General features: G+C 38.1%; 1 protein-coding gene across 1 annotated transcript in view; it reads left to right on the top strand.

Moving 5' to 3' along the window:
* The window catches only part of fstl5 (follistatin-like 5), a 363,935-nt gene that overhangs the window by 244,002 nt on the left and 94,599 nt on the right, over positions 1-25,334 (top strand). The window contains exon 7 of the mRNA XM_055224723.1: positions 3,746-3,912. Within this exon, the coding sequence (XP_055080698.1) occupies positions 3,746-3,912 (167 nt within the window). The remainder of the gene's footprint in view (positions 1-3,745; positions 3,913-25,334) is intronic.

Raw genomic sequence — 25,334 nt, 5'->3', positions numbered from 1 at the left:
TTTAGTTATCTGATCAACTGTTAATATCTTACGTTAACCTATCAGACGTGCATTCACTTTGCTGTCTATGCTTCATGTAGCTGAATAAATATAAACCTGTTATGTTAGCGTGCTGTACTGCTATTCAGCCTGTTCTCTATTTTATTGTTATTATTAGAACTTGTCCTTAAAGATAAAATGTCTGTTCTTGGTCTTGGACTTTTTAAATAAATTCCCCCCAAAAATGCGACTTATACTCCAGTGCAACTTATATATGTTTTTTCTTCATTATTATGCATTTTTTGGCTGGTGCGACTTATACTCCGGAGCGACTTATAGTCCAGAAAATACGGTACTCTCAAATTTCCATCTGCAGGGGTCTAGGCGCCACTATCCATAAAAAAAAAAGCGATTTTACTTGATTTCTCTTAAACCTATACCTCTGTGCTCAATATGTGTGGATAAACTTCTCAAGATGATTATTCAAATTTAAAGGGATTGATGGCGTTTCCCCTCTGTGTGCAAAATAAACCAAGCTATTCAGTTTGAGATATTAGATACTGTTATGCTGCAAGTAAATAGCTACATAAAAAAGTTTAGGTACATTTTAAATAGTAACATTGACCATCTAAATAATAATTTCTATCCACCTGATTTTTTGTTTCCTTCTTCCATTTTTATTTTCATTTCAGGGTTTAATTTGACCATTTCCAAAAACATTCTCGATGTTCTTTTTTCTTTGGCCCGCTCTCCTGACAGGCAGCCTTTTCTCTGTTACATCATAGCTTGTTCACTCCTGGGCTTTTGCAGTTCTGTGGAAATCTCTTTCTTGTTTAAACTCTTAGAACAGTAGACAGTTTTAGAAGAATCTCCTCACTGTTGGATACAAAATTTTTTCTTTTCCTTTCCACTCCAGCCACTTAAGAATATGCTCCAATGGGGTATTAATAAGGACAAGAGAGACTGCTGCCATGGTAACGTATAGTAACCAACATCCGAGTGTTCTCAAGAAATCTATTTGAGAAGTCATGCGCACTAATAGGGAGCAGGACATTTTAGTCACAGTCTTCTCTTATATATTTTGATAATTGGGCTTTTTCTCATTTGTACTTTTTCCAGTGCCCATGATCTACCATACTATAAAAAAAATAAATTTTAAAAAATGCCACCGGTGCCCCACTGTGACACCTGATATTTCCAGCGATCTCCCATCCAAGACCGCCGGGATCTCAGAAGCTAAGGACGACAAGGCCTGATTAGTACCAGGCCTGGCCTTCCTTAGCTTCTGAGATCTGACGAGATCAGAATTTGAAAAGTCAGTATGGCCACATTTCTCTTCATTCACACTGGTTTCTGCAATATATAAAACGTCCTTTGCCTCCAGGATTTTGATGTCCTGGGAAAATTGATGTGTTTGAGACTCTGTGCAGTTTTAAATCCATAAATCATCGGCTGACTTGTTTTAGGCATTTCTGCTGCTCTCGTTACTGCTGTGTGCTCACATTAACATATCCAGATATGTTCCTCATTATATAGTTTTATTTGTTTTCTTTGTGGTAATTCCTTGTGCTGCCAGTAGATGGCCAGCTGCCCCAGATTAGCATTTTGGGAACACTGAAATAATGTATTTTTTTGTTTGTTTTTAAATTAGGCATTATTTTAAGTTCTAAATCATGAAATGCCAAAGCAAAGGTACTCAAGGTCATGTTCAAATGCCAATAACAACACAAATAATACATAATGCATACGTTGTTCTTTAATCAAGTCATTTTCTGGCCATGTTTTTACATTATTTTCTGACAAGATGGCCGCAACATTTGCCACAGCAACACAACCCACAAGCTCTCTAACAATTATTTAAACCTCCATGGTCTGCTCCATTGTATTAGCGTCGGTAGATCTCTATAGTTGTGGACACAGGCTCCACAGAGATACTGATAGAGAAAGTCAGTTCTGTTTTAGTGTTATCACATTAATTATGCACATGTATTTACCAAGCGTTAAACTTCATTTCAGCCCATTACTTTGCAAATTGCAGTAATTGCGTTGCCTCTGTGAATTTCAAGCTTAAACAACATCTGCCTCTTTGGCCCATACTGCAAATTGAGACACTTTTTCATTCTATAAGGCAAGGTTAAAGGCACTGAACCTCATTTTACTGTCTAAAAAATGTGAAAAACAAAGTAGGTCCAAAGTAGGCCTAGTACAATAACTTTTTTTGAAATGTGATATATTGCTGAAGTAAATATAGACTATAGACAACAATACTGAAACTAATTTAGGCCACTGATGCAATAACCCAAGGGCAGATTTAAACCACAAAAAATATTCTAAATGTACAATATTGTAAAAAGAATCACGAGCTGCCATAAATAAACAGCAGAATGAAACACTTTAGTACTTAGTTTGTATCTGTAATGAGGCATACAAGTTATTAATTCAACCTTTCACACCTTAAATCTCATCATATATCCAAAAAATAGGTTTAGGTTTGAACATTTTCACTATAGTTTTCAATTTTGTTTTCTTTGCTTGATGTACTTTCTAGACAAACTGCCAACTCAACGCTAAGTTAAACAGCTTAATTATGAAAACTGAAAGTCAATTTTGTGCTTAAGATTTGTTTTAGTGTTTAGATTCCTTTCCATCTTAAATTGTAATCTTCAGTGTTTGAGATTAAACACCAAATTAACTTTATTCTAACTAATTGACAATCCACTGCCATTTGTTTTCTGCAGAATACCACATTGTGAAAAGTGCCAAAAGCTCAAAATGCATTTATTTTAATCAGTTCTTCTTCCAGACCAAGGTTTAGTTTGTTTTCATATCTGACAGTTTCGACTGCTCACTAGCGGTCTTCCTCGCAGTGGTCACGTGATGTTGCTGTGGCTGATTTAAAGAGGTTTTGGTGCCGTCTTCCTATCGGTTGAAGCAGGACACAGGAACATCACGTGGAAAACTAGATGAACCTCATTGGACTATTACTCTCAAAATGCATTGTCAAAATTCAAACTGAAATTGAAAACATCTGAACATTGACCACTTGTCGGTTCTTAGATTTGCTATAAAATTATTAGTTATTACTTATTTTGTACATTTCCTTCATGTTGATTTGATCATTCTTGAATAATTAAACTTGAATATAAATGAATTCAGTTGTAACTTAGACAGATGTTAAGACAGCCACAGTACATCCAGAAGGCTAGACTAGAACCAGGAAGTACGAGCACATAAGTCGTGTGCACAGGTCTCTGCACTGGCTCCTGTGGCTCAGAGAATAGACTTTAAAGCAGCTCTGTTTGTGTACAACTCTCTCCATGGACTATCTCCAAAGTACATCTCCGACATGTTAGTGCCACATGAACCAAATTCAGGACTTCAGGGACCAGCCTCCTGCTAAATGTTTCAGTTTTATGCAGCTAAAACCTGGAACAGTCTTCCTGAAGATGTGAGACAGACCTCTACTTTGACAATATTTAAATCCAGGCTCAAAATGCTTCTACTTAGCTGTGCATATTACTTTTATTCTGTACTCTTCTCATTTAATGTTGATGTTATGATGATTTTTTTATGTTTTGATTTGTTGTATTGTGATTAAAAAGTGTATGTGTTTATGGTCCACTTTTTGCCAATAACCTCAATACTGAAACATAAATCTGTCTCAATGTCCACTTATTTACCACTTGTGTAGTATTTTCATCAAATATTTTTACAATTACTTTTCTACCCTGTTCACAGATAACATTGTCTCTCATTTCTCTTGCAGACGTGTACCTCCTGACCCTACCTGAAGACCAGAAGTTGAGCGTCACCGTGGCGACAGTGGGACAGAGTGTAGTCTTGAGCTGTGCCATCAGCGGAGAGCACAGGCCGCCCATCCTGTGGAGGAGGAACCAACAATACCTCAACGCTCTCAACCTGGAGGACATCAATGTGAGTGACACCAAAAAGTACATGTTCACCATACAGCAAGTTAAATAGGTCTGTGCATCATGGAACATATGGTATTAGTAATTAGTGGTGTATTATTATAGATTCCATGGGCAGTGGCATAGTGGTTAGTCCAGCCTCTTAACAAGAAAGTCCCATGTTCAGTTTCCAGACTTGTAAGGCTCTTTCTGTTTTGCATACGGCCTGTGTCGCTGTAGTTTGAACAAAAAAGACCAGTTATTTCTTCTTCTTCATCCTCTTCTTTGTCGTCTTCTTCTTCTTCATCTTTGTCTTCGTCTACTTCATCTTCGTCTTCATCATCACCTTCTTCATCCTCTTCTTCATCTTCTTCTTTGTCTTCGTCATCTACTTCTTGTCTTCTTATTCTTCGTTTTGTTCTTCATCCACTTTGTCTTCTTCTTCATCGTCTTTGTCTTCGTCTTCTTCTTTGTCTTCTTCTTCTTCATTGTCTTTGTCTTCGTTTTCATCTTATTCTTTGTCGTCTTCTTCTTCATTGTCTTTGTCTTCGTTTTCATCTTATTCTTTGTCTTCTTCATCCTCTTCTTTGTCTTCTTCTGTTTTGTGTTCGTCTTTGTTTTTGTCTTCTTCGTCATCATCTTCTTCATCCTCTTCTTCTTCTTTGTCTTCGTTGTCTTCGTCTTCTTTTTCTTTGTCTTCGTCGTCTTCTTTGTCTTCTTTTTCATTTTGTTCTTCATCCTCTTCTTCATCCTCTTCTTCCACTCTTAACATAGTAAAAGTTGTAAGGTACTATACTTAAGTAAAATACAGATACCTAAAATGTATACTTAAGTACATTTTCCAGTAGATACTTTTTACTTTTACTTTTACTTCAGTTGAGAGCAGATATCTGTATTTTCTACTCCACTACATTTTTTAACTGGACCGAAAACTAAAAAGTATTTTTTATTATAGTTTCAGACGTGTTGAAAAGACTGAGGGGTTTATATTTATCAATGTCATAGTTTGAGCAAAAGAAAACAAAACAAATAAAAAGAGCTAGAAGAAAAAAAACAAAAACAAAACAATTTATTTCTATTGAGCAAAATACAGCACAAATCTTTATTAAAAGCACTGCATTTGAAGACCTCAAAATTTGTGTGAAACATTTTTACTTTTTACTTCTAAGTATACTTTCAAATAAGTAGTTTAATACTTAAGCAGAAAAAAATACTTTTTCATGTGATACTTTTACTTGAGTTTTTTTTTTTTTTTTTTTCCCCCTCAGTATCTGTACTTTTACTTAGCAAAACTGAGTACTTTTTCCACCACTGCTAGGTAGTAAACATCTTTATACTGGTTTTGGTTAGTTTATTTGCCATTTATACTTAAACTTGTACAAGAAACTCAAAGTGCACCATGAAACATTAAAAACAACTACATAAACAAACAATAGACATGCACCACAGACGACATATTAGCACTGTGAAATAACAAGCTACAAAAGATTAAATAGCTAAAAACATGAAGGTGCCATATCAAAGTTCAAAGTGCATTGTTCAAGCTTATAACAGTAGAAGAAGTCTGAGACACTACGACACTAGAAACTAAGTAAATCCTGTCCGCAAAGGGAGGAGTTTTAACCTGAAAGTGTCTCATTATGGATCATTCTACTCCTGTTGTGATACCGCCCTGACTGCTGTTAAATAGAAAATGACTTCAGTATGAGAGTGGCAATGTATTGATTCAAAAAACAATGTCCAGATGATTACCTCTGAAACTTTTTTCCACCTTGAGGGATTACACCGACACTGAGAAACATTAATATTTTACCTTCTATACACTCTGCACAGTTGGGTAGCAAAGCATAACCATGACATGAACGATAGAGAATAGAATAGATTTCAAAAGTAAATGTAGAGGTTCTGAAGAAGCACTTTTGGGGCTTCATCTAGTGCAAAATACAACTATAATCTGAATATTTCTCATGGCTTTCTACACCCAGATTAAACTGTTATCAGTATAAGATTGCAACCAAATTATAAAATCAGGATTACACGTTTTGAAGCATGACATATGGCTGCATGAAGATATTGCGATAAACGATAATATTGAAACTCCTTTATGCCACTGACACTATAACAATAAAGCAAGATAATCCCAGTAAACCATTTTAAATAGACAGTAACGTTAAAAGGCCTGAGCTACAACACAATCGAGCTATAATTTACGAGAGAAGTCACTTATACAACCTTCTACATCTTAAATCTTACTGTAAAAAACATACCTCCTATCCCAAAATACCCCCTAGCCCCAAAATATATTGTTCCACCTAACACGTATTGAATGATAAGTCGATATAGTAATTATCTTGACATTCCAAGCTATAAAGAGTCTGCATTACCTTGTACACAACCACATGTGTAGGTAGTACAAGGCTGAAGCTGCAGAGCGTTTCTTCACTCTTGCGTCAGGCTGTTTACATGCAAAGTTAACATGTATGTAGCATTGCCCAAAGGAGAAAAGAGAAAACGCAAAAGTACAAGATGTTTAAGTGACTGTTTTGCAATATTTTGTTATATTTAAGATTTTTCCACATTTCAGTACAATTGTTTTTAGCCTAGTACAGATACAAATGTAAAAGCAGCTCTTAGGGTCAAAATAAGGTCTCCATGGTGCTGTCTGCAAACCGTTTTTTATCACCCTCGAACCAGGAAGGAATGCTGATTGTTGATAGCGTTACCGTGACATCAAAACTCCACTCTGCCCTCTGAAAGTTTTGAAACGCTCTTATGAACTTATTGGTGTTAATAATTAGGGTGACAGGATTGTGTTACCGCCGGGGAGCTACAAACAGTTCAAAATAAACTGTTTTTGTTTTGACTTTTTAAAGCCTCACATATAACCAAAAAAAAAAAGACTAAAATAAAAGTGTGAGACTGAGATAAAAGTTTTTTTTTTTTTTTTTTTTTTAATTTATGTTGTGTTGGTTGTGCGTCCTTACTATGAGCGAGCTTGCATCTCCACAAACCTTTAACGTCAATTTTCTTTTGGCACAAATTAATGGCATGTTAGTTTGTGTGATTCTGCAGGTTTTGGACCTCTCCTCTCCTGCTCTGTGTGTTTGTGTGTCTGTTTGTATGTCTGTGTGTGTGTTTGTAGGTGTGTGTGATAGTGTGCGTGTGTGTCTGTTTGTGTGTCTGTGTTTGTGCATTTGTGTGTGTTTGTGTATTTGTGTGTCTGTGTGCGTGTGTTTGTGTGTCTGTGTACATGTGTGTTTGTGTATCTGCGTGCATGTGCGTTTGTGTGTCTGTGCATGTTTTTGTGTGTGTGTATCTGTGTGCATGTGTGTTTGTTTGTTTGTCTGTGTGTGTGTGTGGGGGGGGGGGTTGTGTGTCTGTGTGTTTGTGTCTGTTTGTGTCTGTGTGCGTGTGTGTGTCTGTATGTGTGTTTGTATGTTTGTGTGTTTATTTGTGCATCTGTGTGTTTGTGTCTGTGTGTGTGTGGGTTTGTGTGTCTGTGTGCATGTGTGTTTGTGTCTGTTTGTCTGTGTGTTTGTGTCTCTGTGCGTGTGTGTTTGTATGTTTGTGTGTTTATTTGTGCATCTGTGTGTTTGTGTCTGTGTGCGTGTGTGTTTGTGTGTCTGTATGTGTGTTTGTGTGTTTATTTGTGCATCTGTGTGTTTGTGTCTGTGTGTGTGTGGGTTTGTGTGTCTGTGTGCATGTGTGTTTGTGTCTGTTTGTCTGTGTGTTTGTGTCTCTGTGCGTGTGTGTTTGTATGTTTGTGTGTTTATTTGTGCATCTGTGTGTTTGTGTCTGTGTGCGTGTGTGTTTGTGTGTCTGTATGTGTGTTTGTGTGTTTATTTGTGCGTGTGTGTTTGTGTCTGTGTGCGTGTGTGTCTGTGTGTGTGTTTGTATGTCTGTGTGTTTGTGTGTGTCTGCGTGTGTATTTGTATGTCTGTGTATTTGTTTGTCTGTATATATTTGTGTGTGTTTGTGTCTGTGGGGGTGTGTCTGTGTGTGTATTTGTATGTTTGTGTATTTGTTTGTCTGTATATATTTGTGTGTGTTTGTGTCTGTGGGGGTGTGTCTGTGTGTGTATTTGTATGTCTGTGTATTTGTTTGTCTGTATGTATTTGTGTGTCTGTGTGTGTGTGTTTGTCTGTGTCTTTGTGTGCACGCGGGCCTGCGGAGGACAAGAGGCGTGTGTGTGTGTGTTTACCTCACGCACAGGAGGATCGGAGCAGTTCGCCCGTCCCATCTTTCTTTCCCGTGTCATGCCTCGATTTTAAAATCCTGGAGCATGTTATCAAAATGCACGGCCTGTCCTTGTTGAAACTATCCAACACAAAGCCTTTCAAAAGTACAATAACAACTAGAAGCTTCGCTGATTCAAGGCAAAAAAATAAAAAATAACAACTGGACTTCAGCGATTACAACTAGTTAATCTCTTAAAAATAAATAAATAAATAAATAAAAAATGTTTCCCTTTCTTTTACTTATTTTATTTTTGTTTATTATTATTTTATTATTATTATTATTACTTTAAGATGTCAAGGCTTCACTAGTAAAACTAAAACTTCCTTAGTGGCTCTTACACAATAAAAGTCTCTGCATATTCCCATTGCAGAACTAGTCTTATTGTGAAATGCAGTTTAAATGAATAAATGGTGACAATAATACATAAGAGTTTTCATAATACCACTGCTTCACATTATTATACTGTATATATAAGAGATTATTTCTAAAACACTTTTCGAGGTAGTCTTTATGCTTACAAATGAAACCATTAGTAAAATAAGCAATAAAAAAAGAGAAATGCTAAATATATTACTGAAAAGCTAAATGTGTTATTAAAATGCACATAAAATAGCCAAATTACGTGTGATTTATCCTGCGTTAACTCAAGAGTATAATCGATTGACAGCCCTAATTTCCACTGAATCCTTCAACTTACATGGTACTGCTTTAAGACAGTACAAATAAAGTACAGCTCCTTTAAAGTATATCCAAACAATCTCCGTCTTCCGTCATAATCCTTTGAAACTGTCTCAGAACGCCGTGCACAGGACTGACGGTAATCCTGGATGTCAGCTCCTTGTCATCTGTTTTGTGTTTTGAGACTTCCGGGCGGCACTAGCACAAAGCAGACGATGAAGGCTTGTACCAAAGGGCTCGAGCCTTGGAGAAAAGACCTAGTTTCCAACCCGTGGAAAAAGCGCGGCAGTGAAAAAGCTTTATTTAAGACTCGGGCCACCTCGCGTCACTTTCATCCACATCAAACCAGGCCAGCCGCAGCTAAAACGTCCCCCTCTGCTCCCCGTGCGGGTGTCAGCGCGGGCCGGAGAGCTTGGACACCGCTGTGCATAATTAAGTCAACACTGTCAGAGCAGATAAAGGGAGTCCAGCGAAGCCTCTAATGTTATATTAAATGTTGATGACCCTTAAAATGAGGGAGAGGCGGCCAGCTGTCGCCACTCAGCCTTGGCAGCGCCCACTGGCTCTGGACTAAAGCCTGCTCCTTCTCATGTCTGCCACAAACACGGGTTGGATAGACGTATAAGGGTTTTGTCCGGGCAGTTTTAACTTTCAGAAGGTAGAAGCAGCACTGGGAGATGCTTGATGTAAAGGTCATTTCTTGGTGCGACGTAAATATTATTTCAAGATATATACAAGTGAGGGACTAGCTCAGGGGTGGCGAACACGCGGCTCTCTGCCAATAGGAATGCGGCTCTTTGCCTCGTATAATATTTTTTATATATACTGCAGCTCTTTGCATCGTTTCATGTTTCACTTATTTTTTCTCTTTTAATTTTTTCTCTCTTAAAACACATTCAGATCCACCAGGGCTTATTAAAGCAAACAATAAACAATATATAAAAACTGATTTATTAGCTTTTTTTACGCTGCGTCTGACACGTGACCGCTCGTCATCTGCGCGGGTCACGTCTAATGCCGGGAAAATAAGTAAACATTTCATGCGCGTGCAGACTGTTACCCTCGAGTCAAAATGGCAAAATGCAAAACTAAACGAAAACATGAGGATGAACACAGCTCATTTCTGGAAGAATGGGAAGATGCTTACTTTTTTATTGAACGGAATGGCACATCACTCTGTTTAATCTGCAATACGACAATATCACATTTCAAGGCTTCAAATCTTCAGCGTCATTTTAGCCTCTCCAGGTAATATGCACAAGGAATTCCCCAAAGGTTCTGAACTACGCAAGCACAAACTGAGCACCTTGAAAAGCCAGGTAAAAAGGCAGTCTCAAATGTTTCAGCAATTGAACAAGCATGGAGAATAGGATAATGAAGAGGATAATGGTACATGCAATAAAACAAGATAATATATAAATAGCTTAAAATAATTAAAAAAATAAACTAAAAATATTCCATCAGTTTACATTATACAGGCCCTACATGTGTTTCTGAAGTGTGTTCAGTAGTTGTGTGTGTCAGAGAGAGACAGAGATGAAGATAAAGAGCAAATGTGTGTGTGTGTGTTTGACAGAGTGAGAGAAAGAGAGAGAGGAAGAGATGCCTGTGTGTGTTTATGTGTGTATGTGGGGGGTATCTGACCTCTGGGGTAGGTGCTGTGTTCACTCTGGCTAAGCTGCATTTGATGTGTGTGTTGAGGGTGGACACTTATCTTGAAATGAACAGTACAAAAAGTAAAGTACAATGCTTGCTGTTGTTTTATAAGGAGAGGAGTGTTTTAAGGGGGGGGGGGGGGGGGGTCTGTCTTGGCAGGTCAGTGCGTCGTGTGGCTCTTTGAGTGTTACAGTTGAAAATTTTGGCTCTTTGTACCTAACTTGTTCGCCACCCCTGGACTAGCTGGATGCAAAATTAGCACTGATGCAAGCATAGTGGGGCTTCAAGATGAATCAAATCTAAAAACGTAAAGAGTGGAGGAGTTCAAGTATCTCGCGGTCTTGTTTATGAGTGAGGGAACGATGGAGCGCGAGATTGACAGGCAGATCGGTGCAGCGTTTGCAGTGATGCGGTCGCTATATCGGTTCGTTGTGGTAAAGAAGGAGCTGAGGGAAGTCTGGGAGTCCATGCTCAGACTGCTGTGCCCGTGACCCGGCCCCGGATAAGCGGAAGAAAATGGATGGTTGGATGGAAAAACGTGATTTGAATGGGCGCATTTAACAAATCGCCCAGGCTCCAGTTTTTTATGTACCGTGATTTCCTCCAGAAACCTCAAAATATACTGTCTTATTTCACATTAAACAAACAAAAAGAAGTCTAACCCTGTAGTTTAGATCTGTACGAACATGTTCTGAAATGTGATTTTTGTATTCGCTTGTCAGTTAATATTTCTGTATTTTTATGAATTCTACTGCACGAATTTCAAATGTCACAAATCACAAATATAATTGCAATCATAATGCTAACCCGAAAAATCTGCCTCCAGTTTTCCCTAACACCAAAAACATGTATAAGAGGTTCCCCCTTTGGACCCGGGACTCTATTGGCAATTTGATTCTTTATCTCAATATCAGGGAATATCCAGTTTAAAAAAGGTAAATAATAAAACAATGAAATGGTGAAGAGTACTCAAACTGCAGCCCGTGAATACCAAGAGACGCAATGAAGGAATAGAATGTCTTTGAATGGTTTATATCTTTTTCCGGTGACCTTGACATTGATGTCAGCGAGAAGAATATGGAGAGGCTGAGGAGGCTGATGGTTCTGCTGCTGTTGTGGAGATAGGATCGAAGATACATTCGTCCAAAGAAGACAAAAAAGAGTTCATTGCCATGTGAATCTCTCAAAAAAAAAAAAAAGTAGATAGGCAAAAGTAGCAGGTTTTGATTGGCTGTCAAGGAGAAGTAACGAATGAAAGAAAACACAATTCCCAGTACAGTTTTTCAAATCCTTTTGGCGCTTTCTACCATGTTATAACATTGTTCCTACATCAAAAACATGCCTGAAGAGATTTTAGATGTCATCCGTGTTTGAGCGATCTTATGATCTCGCCAAAGCCCTATTCAAATCCTCCTTACGGTTATAAGGATACTCTCATACTCCCACACGGCAATTTTTCATACAGGTACACAAGCAGATTAGAAAAACAATAGACTACAACTTCACAAACCTGATGCAATGTGCTGTAGTTTCATTAGCAGGATGCATGCTAATTGTGTTGTGATACGCATCAAAAATGAAACCGAAGTCAATCACACATTGTAATACTTTGTTTAAGGCGAATATGGCATTTTCAAATCAATAAAAGGTAACATGCCAATTTAAATACGATATGAGTTAACGAAAAGTATCACGTACAAGTGTAAAATTAAGATTATAACAGTTAATTCTGCACGAAAACAGTTAAGGCTGTTTAAAAAGTGTTCTGCAAGTATAGATAGAATCACACATTGAGTTCACACGTCGTCTTATCAGTCATCATTACAAAGATGTGTGGATGGAACATAAAAGCCAGCACTGTGTTGGCAAATGCAGCCGGAGAGGTCCAAGCATCTGGGAGGACGTTTATCGCCTTCTGAGAGATGCAAAAGTATGATGGACGTGACCCGTGGGCCGAAGCAATTCAATGAGTTTGGCAACATTTTTCTCATTTTCAACACTCGACAATGTCTGTAGAAAAGGCCAGATTGCCACTTCAAAAATCAAATGACACAAAGTACAAGTTAGGAATACACAATGGCTCCATATGTTTGGTCGATGCATAGAAGCCACAGACTGTGTAAAGAAGTGGACTAAAATATAATAAGTGTGTGACGTCACTTCGCAATGCTGTCAATCAAACCTGTTGCTAACGCTAGTGCGAGCGACCTCTGCGAAAGAGGGCAGCTTATTGTTCTGTTATTAATGTTCGTATCCTGATTTACGGACAAAATACCAAAATAAATGTAACAGGATCATGTACAGCGGGTTAATACGAACATTTTCAGACCAAAATGATAAGCCTGACAGCAGCGTTTTTTCAATATAAAGTGAATTGGAGCCAGAGCTGATGGAGCCAGACGCGCGCCCATGCTCATTTCCTATTTGGAACGCAACAGCTAGCAGGTTTGCCATGTCCATTTATATGTATAGAATCATTTATGGAAAAAAAATTGAAATATATAATCATTAGGCCGTGCACGATCTAATGTAGGGTAGAAACGGTTTTATCAGTAAAAATTTTGATCATATTGTATCAGGATTTCTAAACTTTATGTAAATGCAGGATTCTGATTGAAGGGGTCATGATTCAAAACTCATCCATCTTCCATCTTCGTACTCTGAGCAGACTTTCTTCTCCACAGACCTGTAACTTGGTCAAAGGCGTCATCTGCTTGTCTCCATACTGTTGAACGTTTTAAGCAAAGCAATAACATCTCCATGGAAACATATAAGTGGCGGACCTTCCACTAGAAAATCTACATATTGCACCTTTGAAGAAAGTTTGTAAGATTTTGATTTTGTTGTGTTTTGGTTCTCAAGATGATTATCCAACCAGAAAGCAGAATGAGCCTCACGCGATTCTCTCATTTGTGTTGCCAGTTTTAATCCTCACTACTTAAACCCCAGCACCTACAACCCAATCATGAATCAGTGCTAGTGCAGCGTCTGAAGCTCAGTGACTGAATTCTGTAGGTTCTGAATTAGTCTGTCCATACTGAGAATTAGGAAAATATACCTCTATAAAAACATATGTGCCTTCTATTTGCCGGTTTAGACACTGGCAACCCGAGTTCAGCTGTAAAACTATAAGAGTGCAGGGTACATAACGTTACTTTAAAGCGACAAAGTTTTAGCAGTAGGCCAATAATTCTACAACTTTCCCCATCCTCTGTTCTAAGCCAAAAAAGATACAACCATGTTAGCAAATAACGCTATCGCAGCAGCCCACATGATGTCTGTAGCCCGATGGAGGATTGACCATACACAGACTCTAAAGTACAGGGCTTTAGCAGGTCAATCCCTCCAATCTGCTCTGATGTAACTGCTGTATATTCCCTATCACTGTCTCCCAGTACTCTTTATAGACTCCAGTTTTACTCACTCGGCTCTGTTAGCAGGCTGTGGTGCTAGCTTGTGTTTTATGTGCTGATATCGCCTGCAGCCACACAGCAGAGTTCACCGTCCCAACCCCAAACAGGGCTGTAATACCCGCATCACTCATCTGTTTCCATGGCAACAGTGTCAGGTGTTACGAAAACTGTATTAAGCATTTAAATACACTTCGACAAGCACATTTCTTTCAAGTGCTACAGAGAGAAGGTGACAACAACCTGTACAGGGACTGCAGGTGGAAGCTAGCGTTTTTGTTCAGACTTGGCACATGACATTGTTGATTTTTTTTTTTTTATATGGTCAATGTCTTTGGTGCATTTTCACTGATCAAATAAATGGATTCTAATTCAAACAGTAGGTCGGTACAATTTTAACACAGTGTAGGCTAAGTACTGTATTTTCCGGACTATAAGTCACTCCAGCCAAAAAATACATAATAATGAAGAAAAAAACATAAGTCGCACTGGACTATAAGTCGCATTTTTGGGCAAATTTATTTTAGAAAATCCGATACTAAGAACAGACATTTTACCTTTAAAGGCAAGTTATAATAATAAGGTATTAGTAGTAAGATATTAAGAGTTAATCAGATAACTAAAGCATAAAAAAGAGCTAAAAAGTTTACTCTCGGTCTCACTCCAAATCGCTAAATCCATTGAATTCTTCATCCTTGTCGCTTCTGAACAACCCCGACAACTCTGGAGGTAGATCAAGTGTTGTGCCATGTAGTAGATACTGGTACACAAGTCTAAAGTGTCCTCATGCAGTTGTCAGTGTGACAGTAACGAAGATGTGAATTTATATATTTTAATAATTCCACATATAAGTCGCATCTGAGTATAAGTCGCACCTCCGGCCAAACTATGAAAAAAGTGTGACTTATAGACCGGAAAATACGGTATTATGTCTCTTTTGCTATGGATCATACCTGGACAATTGAGGATTACACAGACATTTTTATACATATAGTAATATTAGAAATGTGAAATACTTATCCCAAGATGACCAAAAGCATGTTTAAAAGGGAATTAAAGCCCCCAAAATTGTATTCTTCAAGATATTGCATCTTTTACTTACTTGACAATTCTAACCAAAGCCTCCCTCTTTTCTACACTCTTATTTACATTCTCCCAGGTTGCAGTAAACCATCAGAATGTTGTTAGCGTCCTTTGCGGCCCGTATTCTCTGTGATACATTGCAGATGGAAATGAGGGAGAAATGGCTTTGGTTCACTTTGTGCATGTTAATGGACTTTGGTCCCCACCTTATGTTTAAGACTGTCGTGGGGAATTAGAGGAGTTATATCTTGAGTTATATGTGGGCAGTTTGGGTGAAAAGTGGGTTAAGGTTCTTCAGGGACAAATCCTGGCTGCTTTGTAAGTGCACTGATATCACCCTGTGGAGGCTACGTTTGTCACTTTAGATTTTAAATGGGAACCAACTAAGTCCAAGCGTGTAAATTCTGCTAATGCAAGAAGTCACAACAACAACAAACAGAACCTGTGGAGCTCAACAGATCAGTGCACTCTGTTCTGGAAGTAAATTTCCTGTTCATTTGTCTCAGAGCCATTCTAAAAAAATTATATTAAAAGTTTGCAAGGCTACATGAAGTTGTCAAAAAAAGGTAAAGCAGGTAAACAAACACTCTCGTCTGACAATTGTTGACTAGTTTTATTGACCTACACTAAGTATGAGCTGTGCCTGGGTCATATTTTGCATTATTATTATTATTGTAGCAAGTATCCCACGGTCGCAAGGGGTGGTGAGAGCCTTTATCACATATTATTATTATTATTATTATTATTATTATTATTATTATTATTATTATTATATTTGTTTATTTTTTTTACATGGCATGATTGTGAGCCGAGTCACCTGTACCTGACCTGTATCTTGGCCCGGTGGTGTCAGCTGCTGTCACCATGGAGATAGATACCTTTAAAGCAATATTGTGGAACATTGCAAAGCAGTAACATCTCCATGGAGACAAGCAGGTGGCGGACCCTCCTGCAGAAAACAAATTGCACCTTTGACAATGAATTAATTTACTACTTGTACAGTATTATTTTGAAATAACAGTACTTTACCACTTACATTTGTTCACTGTTACAACTTGTAACAAACATGTCAAATTTTCTGTACCAAAATTAAAAAATATTCTGAGTGAGACCTCCTATAGTGTTTGCCTTGTTATTTCTTACAGACATTTAACAATGTCGCACATTTACAATGGCCGCTAGTCTCCAGATTAGCCCTGAACACACTTGTCTGAACATGCTTTTAGTCCATGCTGTGCTAGCCACCACAACGCCAGCCCACCGTAACACGCTAACTCCACGCTAACTCCACACTAACTCCGCGCTAACGCTAATCCACATTTATTTTGGGCTCCCGGGCCTCTAGTCCATCATCACTGTTATCCCTGAGAACCGAATGGATTTTGGCATTCACCTGGCATTCCAAACCAGTCATTTTGGCCTAATTTTCCGTCACTAATTTGGTGCCTAGCTTAATTAGAGACACATCAGATTCTTCAGGGAGGCTAGTGGGATCTCTCCTCTGACATGAATGCTCATTAGAAACTCAAAATGTTTTTAAAAAGTTTGGGTAAATTTGCGCGTATTAATCCCGGCGGTGAAGTTGAATGGGCTCACTCTAAATAGGGACAAAGCGGATTACTGTAATTCCGTGAAGTTGACAGTTGCAGGCGGTTGCGTCATCATCATGTGAAAATGTCACTTTTCAATCCTGGCTCAATGGATTACAGCTGAGACTGAAGAGTGAATGGTGCCAGAAATATTAAAAATGCATATGTGAACTGAGGCAGGACTTATCAAGCAGTTTATTTTTCAAGAGCATGTGCATTTTGCTGAAAAAAAAAATCTGTAGTTTTTGCCAATGCTAAAAAGAAAATAATAATAAAATATGAATTAATAAAAGATATAAAAACATTTGAGGATGTAATGCTGAACAGTGCTTTAGGTGGACAAAAAGAAGTGTAAGTAAAAGTGACGTGTTTTGCAAATTACCACGATCTTATGAAATTGAATGTTTAAATAGGGTCTACTGTATTGTATTTAACAGCAGCAGAGGGACACAGTGAGGAGAGGGCGACAGCAGCAGGGTCCATGGGCAGAGCTGTTGTAGCTGAGCTATACAGTCAGATATTAGAACAATACTGGTTATGACAAAGGGCACTGCTGAACCTGCTCCTTTTCGTTAAACTGTAATCCTCACAATGAGGAAAAAATAATGAAATTCAGCCTTACCTTAAGGAGACATGTCTCTGTACATTACTCAGACTTTTGCTCCTTTTTAGCTTAAACAGATGAATGGATCTCTTCTGTTATCCTGATAGAAAAGTGTTTTTTATTGAGAATATTCTCATTTCACATTTGAACATGCCACATGTCTTGTGTTTACATACTGTTGTCATTCTTAGCTTAATGTTAGCAAAGACTTACTGGTGTTGTGCTGCACCTGTACTGGTCCTGTTCTGTTGGGAATCCCCTTCATCTCCATGTGCAGTGCTTTATATAAAGTGATTCCCGTCTATTTTATTTTATTTATTTTCATCATATCCACGAGCTGATACAAGCCGAATGTGAATCCATCGCTAATGGTGTTTACTCTTGCCTACTTTCTACAAGCGTCCAATCAAGAGCAAGCATATGAAAAAGTAACCAATGACATCATAAGTTGGAGTTGTGAAACAGGATCCAATCAGAGACATGTTCCTGACAGAGGAACCAAGCCAATCAGAGTAGAAAACAGGACACGCTGCTCAGATCACAGAATGAGCACAATGTGGATTTGTAAAAAGGAGAGATGCAGACGTGCTCAGAGCATGGGTCAGCTCCATGCTGAGTACCTGTACTGTTGGCCATGGGGGAGAACGTACCGACTGCTCAAATAAGTGGTGATACTCAAGAGAGGCACTTTTAGAAGTGGTGGTACTGAGTACCGGTGCATCCCAGCCCACTTAAACCACTGATGCTGAAGATTTTTATTTTTTTTGCCATTACGCATCAATGAGCACAGGCCATTGGCGCGCATCTGTGGTTCATCCTCCAGATCTTATCATATTTCCATGGCGAAGAATCACTGCTAGCATACTAAGGAGTGGAGCAATTAAAATCTGACTCAAAGCAATGACTGCAAACTTCCATTTAGTTCATCGCTAGGTTTTGTTGAATTGACTTAAAGGTCCCGTATTACGTAAAACTGACTCTTGTGAGCTTTGAGCCATGTTAAGACATAGTTATCTCATCAAAATCATACCCGGAGTTGTGTTTTGTTTCATTCACACATGTTCGACTAACCCTTTATCATTAGTCTGTCTACATCTTCAAAGCTAAAAATGCTGTGTTCCACCTTGTGATGTCATGAAGCGGTAGTTTTCATGTTAACAGCTTCATTTCACCTTCAGTTCAGTAAAAATTGGCCATTCCAGAGATGAACTCGTCCAAATGATGAAAAACTCTTTGTTTTAGAGAAGAACTCAGCCTAAATATGCAGTTTGTGTATTAAACAGGTGTGAATGAAACAAAACACAACTCCAGGTATGTTTGTGGTGAGGAAACTACATTTACATAAATCAGAAAATAGCGTAATATGGGCCCTTTTAATAAAACAAATAGCACATACTGAATGAATAACAACCAACAAGTGTTTACATTTTACAAACCAAGTGTTATATCTCACATTGCAATATCCCTTTTGCAGATTGTTCCATATGCTGCATGTGAGCACAGACCTATTTACATTTCTGTATTGGGAGCTGTGAACATTGTGGAGATTTTTTGTGCAATTATTCCTAATGTCTGAAACGTGCTTCGTTAGACGATAATGAAGAATTCTGTCACTTTTGTTCCTCTCTCCAAACAGATCCCATCACAGGTAGGTTTTCTCTGTATGTGGAATGATTTTTCTCATGGTTATGTATGATCCATATATTTGCTGTAAAGTGTATAATGTTGCTGCAAGAAATGTTGGGTTGTTGTGTGTTTAATTAAAATTATGGTAACATTTATAATAATGCCACCTTAATTTGCCTTAGTAAAGCATCAAGGTGTAGGTATTATGAAATGTTACTGAAATGATTGATGTTATTTAAAATGATGGCATGTTTTACTAACAGTTATGATGTGGTTTTCATTTCTTCAAAAGCATGTTCTTGTTGTTTTTTTTATGTTTGTTTGGGTTTTTTTTGTTTTTGTTTTTTTTGTTCTGAAAAACCTAGCAAAACACATGTCCGTATTTCGAGTGAGTTTGAATCTCCACAAACCTTATATCTCCATGGGGAATGTTCCAAAGTATGGTTTTAACGTTCTAAATCCATGGGCGTAGACAAAGTAACTTTAACCGGCCATGGACTAAACCTGGACTAAACCCATGTGAAGCCCCCTATGGACAAGCATTGAAAATAAGCACTTAACACTTAAAGGCCTATTATGCAAAATCGACTTTCTTTTCTCTTCACATTTACCCTCTCGTATTTGAAGTGATTCGTACATGTTTGGGAAATCTTTAATCACTTATTTAGAAGACACCATATTGCCGATCAGTCACATTTTCATCGTCACCAGCACAAGTACGCCGCTCTTTACTTACTTCATTCTCCAATTTTACCATCTCAATTGGTGATATGCGTAAGATTTGGCAGTGTCACGTGGTCATTTTGGTACAAATGGAAAAAAAATTCACTGCTCGCTAGTGCGACAACTTCACGGCTCTTTGTTGGGCACCACAGTTTTGTAACGAGGGAGTCAGCAGAATTGTTTCATTCAAGTAGTTTTAGATGATTACAGTTGTCCCTCCCTATAACGCAGTTCACCTTTCATGGCCTCGCTGTTTCGCTAATTTTTTTCCTGCAATTTTACATGCTTTTTATGTGCCGTGTCTCCTGTACAGTACAGAATGCGTTCAGTTTGCCAATTTTACATAAATGTTGGATCGCAGTGTGACTTTGAAGTGCTGTGCGTTTGCAAGTTTTCTCCCCGACAAAACCCATAATGTCGATAAAATGTTCTGCACCAACAAAGGCATTTGTGGGTTTTACAGCCTTAAAACATATATAATAAAAATAAAGCTGACTACTTCGCGGATTTCACCTATTATTATTTTAAGAACGTAAACGAGGGGCCGCTGTATTGTTCCTATAGGGCAGCCACATTGCAAACGTCCTCAAATTTGTCTTATCACCGCTCTGTAATGTCCAGTAGAGGTCACCGTTGTTGACAGCATTATTAATTATAGTTCCTTTGAAAGCCCCAGCATGTTTGGTAAGCCCACCTTTAGCTGCCCTTGCCCCCCTGGTGAAACTGTCCCAAGTCGGTCGCCATATAAGCTTCAGGAGGGGGTTTTGCCAGCATGTGCACAGCCTTTCTATCTGTCCACTTCAATCCATTTTTCATAGAAGCAGGTGACACGGTGGTGCTGTGAGCCGCAGGGGCTGGGTAGAGTCATCGATTTGCTCTCACGGTGTGGACAGCAGACAGTGGACCAGGAGAGGGCCAGAGCAGGGCTAGATCACCGTGCAGCTGATAACGCGGCAGCACTTGTAAACAACACGGATGAATAGGTTTACGTGGGTTACAAGGATTTTTTTTTATAGAAAGTGCGAGTTTTAAGAGCCTTGTATTTATTCTTGTCAAGATAAATGCACTTTACACTATGCATGGTATGGTAAAAAAAAAAAAAATCCTCGTCAAATCTATTCATTTTATATAGCATTTGATATAGAAGTTACGGATAGAGTCACTTTTTTACTGTCCAATCGTGCATTGTTACTAAGAATCATGGGAAACCAACTCCCTAACATGGTAAAAGTCAAAGTTAAATCTGTCAACTGGACAAAACGTTGTAGGAGTGAAAACGTTTTGCTGCTCATCCAAGCCGCTTCTATTTAGATATAAGGCAGTGTCCACCAGCAATCTGACCAAAACTAAAGAACGAGCAGCGAAACGTCTTCACTCCTACAACGTTTTGTCCAGCTGACAGATTTAACTTTGGCTTTTACTATGGATTAGACCTGGATGACTGAGGGAGCACACAGACAACTTCCTGGGACTATCCTAGACACTTTATTCTCTGTCATTCATGGTACATTTTCAAAAGTAAACAGTTAGCAGAGATTGGAAAACATGGATCTATAGTAAGAACTGGATAAGACTTTCCCTTTCTGTTCTGGGGCGAGATCGACTAGTGACCGCTCCATAGGTACTGCAGCTTCGAGGAGCTTGGGCCCAACAAAGCATTTTTTTGAGAATTCAGACTGCCCCGTGTTCGGCTGACAGGGAATCCACATTTTGTAGGGATTCTTCTCTATTTTCACAACATGAATATTTACAAATTTTAAATCCTCAAAGCGTCTAAAAGTTAGCTTTGTAAGATTTAGCCTCGCTTTGAGCCCGTGATCGCTCCGCTCTAGCAGCTATTATTGAGATTCTGACGTCACATGGGGGAGGAAGTAATGAGGGAGAGAAAATTATTTTGGAGACCATACGCCAATGAGCACGGGCCATTGAAAACAATACGACGCCATCTTGGTTTCACCTTCCAGATTTGATTATACTTCTCTGTGAGGACAACAACTGCATGCCACTATCCCAGACAGCTGTTGTCATGGTGCAGTATCACAGCGGTAGTACGGACCATATGGGGGCGGGGCTAAAAGTTCACTAAAACATGTTTCCGAGTCATGGTTTGAAATCAGGTACAGGCCCTTTAATTCAACAGAGGTTAAAAAAGCAGTTTAAAGAGTAAATTTCATCTAAAAATAAGTAAAGGTAATTGGTTTTGCTTTTAATTACATAGAGCTGCTTTGTGCATTTTAATTATATATCTACAGTTTATTTTATTTTATTTTAAATATGATCAAGGATAGCGAGACAAACAATACTAAAATTAGAAAAGGTTTTGCATGAATAAACAGCATTATAGGTCCTGTATTGCATAAAAAATAATGGATTCTTGTGAGTTTTAAGCTATGTTATGTTGGTTTAACCCTTTATTATTACCCTGTCTACATCTCCAAAGCTCAAAATGCTCTGTTCCACCTTGTGATGTCATGTAGTGGTAGTTTTCAAGTTAACCTTTTACCTTTAGTTCAGTAGAAATTGTGAAAATAACATTATAACATAGATCAGAAAATAGTGTAACTGCATTCTTGTTAAATTTTACTCAGGGATTTCAGAATGATGACACACTTGACGGCTGCTATAGCGATTAACAACTAAATATGAGATCTTTTAAATAGTAAAAGACCTCAAAATGTTGCATATAACAGGAATCTGAAACCAGTGAATACTTTTGTAGTTGAGTTTGGAGTTTTTGTAGCCACTGTTATGTTTCTATCATCTTGGGATTCATTAAATATTCGTATTACGCTATTTTCTGATTTATTCCTCATCACAAACATACCTGGAGCTATGTTTTGTTTCATTCACACATGTTTAATGAGTGATGTTTTTCTCTCAAACAGAAACACTCTGTTCCACCTTGTGATGTCATTTGGTAACACAGGAAGTGCTCCACTGTTTTTGGGTTTTGTTTTTGGGGTTTTTTTTGTTTTAGTTTTTTGTTCCTTCACTAGAATCATTATAATATGAAAATAGCTGTTAACATGAAAACTGCTGCTTCATGACATCATAAGGTGGAACAGAGCATTTCAAGCTATGGAATTGTAGACCGTCTAATAATAAAGGATTAATGAAACATGTGATTGAACCAAAACACAGCTTCTGGTATGTTTTTGAGGACGTAACAACATTCCAACATGGCTTAACGCTCACAAGAGTCAATTTTACGTAATATAGGACCTCTAAACTCTTAAAAGTGCATTTCTGTTTAAAATGCACAGTCCTGACAGTCATCGGTTGGAAATATTTAAAAAGTAACACTACTGTAGGAGTTAATATTAGGTGAACAGAGTGCAGACTTTTGGCACTTTGCTTTTGCTTGAGCCCTGAGCATAATGAAGGCACAATGTCTGACAGGCCTATTCATTTAAAAAGAGCACAGTGAAAGCCATTACAAAGACATAAGGCCCTGCTATTGTTTTCAAAAGAACACCCTGATCACTGCCTTTTAGACTCAACTAATCCAGGTTGTAAATGTAATGTGCAGGAGGAACGACTTGACAAAAATGCAGTGGCAGGTGAAAGAATGCTAGAAAACAAAGTGAGATTTAGTATGTTTTAATAATAAGGTATTCAATTTGGCACATAAAAATGCTAATTATGAGGAATGCTTAGGAACTGTATGTAAGATTTTGATTTGAAATGACATAAACACCTACATTTGTCTCGAAATATGAAGTAGACATTTCAATGCTGAATTCCAAAATTGGTTACAACCTAAAAGGACTTTCTCTGATCTGAATCCTCACGACCTAAACCCCAGCACCTGCAGCCAATCATGAATCAGTGCTAGTGCAGAATCCGCAGCTCAGTGATTGAGTTCTTGGGGCATGGCCTGTCCATACAATGAGAATAAGAAAAAGTTGCATGTGTCCCCTGTATGCAGGTTTAGGCTCTGGCAACCCAGGTTCAATTGTGATTGTAGTATCTTTTTAACTGTAGGAGAGCAGGCAACATACAGTCCTTTTAGCAAACATCACAACAATTGATGGCATAATATTTTTAAATAATCAACTGAACTAAAAGAGGTTATGGCCAGGTAAAGGCTATTGGGTAGGTGGCAAAACGTAACATTTTTCAACTTTGTCCATGTGACTAATTTTAAAAGTGCACTATGTAACTCCTTGTCTTCGTTAAGATGTTATTGGAAGGTTTTACTGTATAGCATTACACTTATCTATCTCCATGGAGACAAGCCCACTCACAAACATACTGTGTTTTCAAGGTATTCGTTTTAGCAAAAAAAAAAAAAAAAAAAATTGGACTCGTGTAAATGCAGCTTAGATATGTTTAATGGCATACAAAGAAACATTCCAAGGAAGACAATAACATGTCCATGGAGACAAGCTGAAAAGTTACATAGTGCACCTTATCCTTTTTGCTATGGGCCCCACAGGAGATGAATTCAAATAGAATAGAGCTTAATGATCCGGCGAAAAAGTCTAAAACTTCTAATACTTTAATCTCCAATTCTAAATGCAAACTCTGACCTATTCCTGTCAGAACTGCATCTAGATATTAGCTTGTCCCTGCAGGGCTTCCGTAGGTGTTCACCAGAACCATTTAGACATCCAATCCGACCTGCCATTCCGTGACAAGCTAACGCCAAGGGGCTACACATCACACCTTTAAAATTTATATGATCCAAGTTGGAGCTAGACTTTTGCACCTCTGCCTTGTCACTTACTTGTTTAATAAAAGTAGAACATTTGAATTAAAGTGCATTTGACAGGATAGACATCACAATTCACCAAAGCGTAGTTAACATGATCATATTTAAGATTACGCTTAAGATTTGACCTAGTTTTTCAGAGTTTGAGCATTTTGGTGAAGTTTATCATTTAACTTCGGGCAGCAAATGTCCTACGTAGAGCTAGTTCCATAACTGTTACCTAGCAACCATAATGTTAACAAGGGCTAGAACTAAATTACACAATCGGTATTATATGATAACTAAAAATACACCATTAGTTTGTGAAATGAGTGTTTAAACTGTAAGAAAAATTGCGGTTCTTGCTCAGGGTTGGCGCCAGGAAGGGGACAATACACTCCCGTCGCTTTCCCCAAAGATTTCTGTCCCATTTTCATAGGACAGGATGTTCAAATGGTGACCGCAAAGTGTACAAAATGAGACTACAAGAAAAAAAAATGCCAAAAGAATTATTAAAATATTAGGTTTTATAAATCACTACAGGGGCTAACTAGATTTAAACTTGTTTAAATGGGCTCTTTAAGTCAAAACGCATGCTAAGACCTGCAGAGCAAACAAAAACGATTATGGACAGTAGGACAATGGTGTTTATTAACTGCATTCTTGTTAAATTTGACTCATAGGTTTCATTGATGACACATTTGACGGCTGCTATAGCGATTAACAACTAAATATTAGATCTTTTAAATAGTAAAAAGTCCTCAAAATGTTGCATATCATATCATTTCTATCATCTGGGGATTCATTAAAGGGCCCATATTACTCAGTTTTCTGATTTATATTATAATGTTTCCTTATCACAAACAGACCTGGAGTTGTGTTTTGTTTAATTCACACATGTTTAACACACAAACTGCATATTTATCTGACTTGTTCTCTCAAACCGAAACGTTCCACCTTGTGATGTCATGTTGTAACACAGGAAGTGCTCTACTGTTTTTGGTTTTGTTTTGTTTTTCTCCCTTCACTAGAATCATTATAGTATTAATATAATAATTCAGCCCTGGAATTGCTCATCTCTGTTGAACAAAAGGTAGCTGTTCACTTGAAAACTCCTGCTTCATGACATCATATGGTGGAACAGAG

The sequence above is a fragment of the Periophthalmus magnuspinnatus genome, chromosome 10 (genome assembly GCF_009829125.3).
Source record: "Periophthalmus magnuspinnatus isolate fPerMag1 chromosome 10, fPerMag1.2.pri, whole genome shotgun sequence".
NCBI lineage: Eukaryota > Metazoa > Chordata > Actinopteri > Gobiiformes > Gobiidae > Periophthalmus > Periophthalmus magnuspinnatus.
Note: the sequence above shows the minus strand (reverse complement) of the source record. Positions and strands in the feature narration are given on the sequence as shown.